At 35.7% G+C, this 3,584-nt stretch overlaps 1 protein-coding gene across 1 annotated transcript; it reads right to left on the bottom strand.

The window, feature by feature from the left end:
* Nucleotides 1–707: 707 nt before the first annotated feature.
* LOC119663985 lies at nucleotides 708–2,669 on the bottom strand. The gene is made up of 3 exons (XM_038073571.1): nucleotides 2,312–2,669; nucleotides 1,366–2,262; nucleotides 708–1,297 (listed from the first exon to the last, which is right to left on the bottom strand). The coding sequence occupies exons 1-3, from the start codon at nucleotides 2,667–2,669 to the stop codon at nucleotides 708–710; spliced, it is 1,845 nt and encodes a 614-aa protein (XP_037929499.1).
* Between the last annotated feature and the right edge of the window lie 915 nt (nucleotides 2,670–3,584).

Raw genomic sequence — 3,584 nt, 5'->3', positions numbered from 1 at the left:
TGGACCGCTACATAGCATATTTATAAGTTTGTCAAATGCATTTTTCTGCTCAACACCCCATACGAACTCTTGTTCTGATTTTCGTAGCAACATCGTGATTGGTTTTGAGATGATTGAGTAATCCTGAACAAATTTGCGGAAAAATGCAGTCAAACCCAAGAAGCGTCGTACTTCTGTTACGTTGGTTGGCTGTTTAAAATTTTTAATTGCAGCTTGTTTTTAATTACCTGGTGCTATTCCATTTTGATCAATAACGTGCCCTAGGTGTATTAGTTCCGTTTTAAGAAATTTGCATTTGGACTTTCTTAGCGTCAAATTGTTCTCTTTTAACAAACAGAGAAATTTTTCTAACCGTTCTATACCCTCTTCTATACTTTTGCTGGGTATAATAACATCATCGAGATAAATTAAAACTTCACCACGGCCCATCGTCGACGCAATCTTATCCATTGTCGCTTGAAAAAGTCCGGGGGCATTAACCACTCCAAATGGCATTCTGTTGTATTCTAAATGACCATCCGTAGTAACGAAAGCTGTATATTGTTTTGAGGACTCTTCAATTTCTATTTGGTGATAGCCCATGCGAAGGTCAAGTGTCGTAAAGAATATGTTACCTGAAAGCTGAGCAAACTGCTCCTCCATATTTGGCATAGGGTAAGGATTTTTAATAGTGATTTTGTTTAGTCCACGATTATCTACGATTATCATCAGAGTCGATGCTTACCATTTTTCTTTTCTACCAGAACCACGGGTAAGGCATACGGTGATGACGAAGGACGTATGATGTCATTTTTAAGCAAATCAAGAACAATGTCCGAAACGATTTTGCGTTTGGCAAATGCTATCCGATATGGTTTTGCCCGAATAGGTACGTCAGTGTTTACTTTAATACTCATTTTGTTGATAACACATTTGCCTAGTTCAGGCATACTTTCTACAAAAACGCCACAGTACGTTGAGAGTAGATCTTTAAGTTGTTTGCGTGCATCCGACGGTATTTCTACCGATGTTTGCAGATCTTCTATATGACATTTGTCTCCCTCTATGATAAGACGTTTACCTTCACGGCACAATACATCACGACCCAGCAAAATATTTTCGGGTATTTTTCCGTCATCCACGATCAACAAATCGGTTATAAATTCGTTATTATCAAATTCTACAACAGCATTTATTTTAGAGGTGCAAATAAATTTTCCATCGGCGAAACCACTCAAAGTTACAGAACAACGCAATATTTTATTTTTAAAATCTTTTGCAAATGTCTCCCGAATTAGAGTGTATGCACTACCAGGATCTATAAATGATCGCGTCGGTTTTTAAATTACTTTTACAACGCAAGCTCATCTCTTTTTTCGCAAGTACTTTCAATTTTGTTAACCGTTGGTCTATTCTCGGCATTGTTTTTCTTACTAGGACAATCGGTCTCCTTATGCGTAGTGCAATTGCATATGGAACAACGCTCTTTACGTTGTGGTTCAGGACACTTGTTTGAATAATGGCCTATTCTAGAGCAATTGAAGCATTTGACTTTTCTAGTCGTCTCGCTTTCCTTATTATGGAGCGTTTGTATCTTAGAATTGTCTCTAAGATCGTGATTAGTATTTACCGGGTATTTAGGTTTTGGTTTTTCGTCAAAGTTCTGAACATCATTATATACAGTATAAATATTTATATCACTTAATAGTTCATTACAGAGAGTGTATTTAATCGAGATTTTCTGCTTTAAGCGTGGCTCATTGATGCCATTAATTATATACCGAGCAGTTGCATTTTCGGGTACGTTTCCACGAGTACCTAAAGACATCATTTTGTAGTAATATTCTTGCGGACTTTCATTAAATTGTCTCTTTGTTTGGGACATTTTGATGTATATGTCTGCTATGTTTTCTGTAGAAGCAAAGTCTTTCAAAAATTTTGTAGCAAATTCCGTCCAAGAAAGAAACACTTCTTGCGAATCAACCCAATATTTTGCGTATCCTTGCAATTTTTGTTGCACTGCAAATACTAATGTTTGATCGTCCCAACGATATGTAGTTCGTAACATATCGATGCGTTTTATGAACTGATTTGGCATAAGAGATTTGTCGCTTGACGGATTGAACTCAGGCAAAAGGGTTACAATCTCTCTAACGTTTCTATAAGGATTTTGCGAGTATGGTGTGCTGTGTCCGGTCTTCGGTGGGCGAAGTAACCTTGAAGTGAACGTGGAGCGGTGACATGGTGGCCAGCCCGGTATGCTCGCCGGTTTTGGGGGTGGTTCTTCTCACGCTCAGCAACAATCGCGGACATCAACAAAAATTCATGTCACCTGTTGAGGTTTCCTGATATTGATCTTTCCCTTTACCTTTCACATTAGCTGGCTGATTCATTTCACTACTTTCCATTAACAACAAGTGGTCTATTTTGCTGTCAAAACTCAGTGATCTTTGGATACTATTGTTTCCAAAATCTTTTTCAGCTTGAGTTATTTTCCCTATTTTTGGCCTTCTATTTGTACCTGAACTAACTAACTGAGCCTGCTCACTACTACGTGCTTGTGCAGTTTTGTCAGGTACCGCTTCTAAATCGGTTACTTGTGCTGATTTCGTAGCTTTTCGTATTTTGGACCTAGTTCCGGTACTACTTGCTAACATGTCTATTAACTCTTCTGCTGGTTTGAGCTCCATAGGAACTATTTACCACTCTTACTTAAATTTGTTGTTATCGGTAGAACTTACTTGTCTATTACTTGTAGAATGGTACAAAAAACAAATCCTGTATGTTCACCTAAGGTGATTGCATATTTAACCTACTTAAATAATTGCAAAAAAAAAATCAATCCAAAATAAAAAAAATTTTTTTTTTTTTATATATAATTATTATATTATTAATTTAATAATAAAAAAAAATTCAATAAAAATAAAAAAATAAGACAAATAAATATAATTTAAATTTGGCGTTTATTGGTGGATTTTCAGTGCCTTGTTTTAGGGAAAAATAGAATTCATTGTTATATAGGTGCAATGTTGTCGTCACGTTCGTCCAACTGTCCATCTCTTACTCTCAACATCTCAAACATTCAATTAGTATCACGCCTCAATTTAATACCGATCCCTAATAGAAAATGTATGCGTGATACCAATTAACAGTAAGCCTCACAAACCTACAGAAAAATTCTATTGTTTGGTAGCATTAACTGTTTCATTCGTACTTGTTCAGACCCATACTTCATTCACTCATACCCGCTTTCTATTATTTACCCACACAATAGGTATGTTACCTCAAACAGAACTCTACTTGAATCTTTGTTGTAGCAACCATTCAAGTTGTCTTTGTCTCTACTGTCTGCATTGCCACTTGTTGAGGCAACCATCTCTGGTCCGCTATTCATCGGTCTATTCTATCAACTATATATATATATAAATAATATCTTTTTAAAAAAAAATTTTTAAAACTTTTCAAAACCTCCTCTCTTTTATATATATATATGTCTATTAAATTATTATGGATTGTATAGATATATCTATAAAATTATTATTTTGTTATTTATTACGTCTTTTAATTCGGTCCTGTCTTCGTATTAGTGTCTCGTTGGGCGCCAT

The sequence above is a fragment of the Teleopsis dalmanni genome, chromosome 1, assembly GCF_002237135.1.
Source record: "Teleopsis dalmanni isolate 2A chromosome 1, ASM223713v2, whole genome shotgun sequence".
Taxonomy (NCBI): Eukaryota; Metazoa; Arthropoda; class Insecta; order Diptera; family Diopsidae; genus Teleopsis; species Teleopsis dalmanni.
This window is presented reverse-complemented; position numbering and strand designations above follow the sequence as displayed.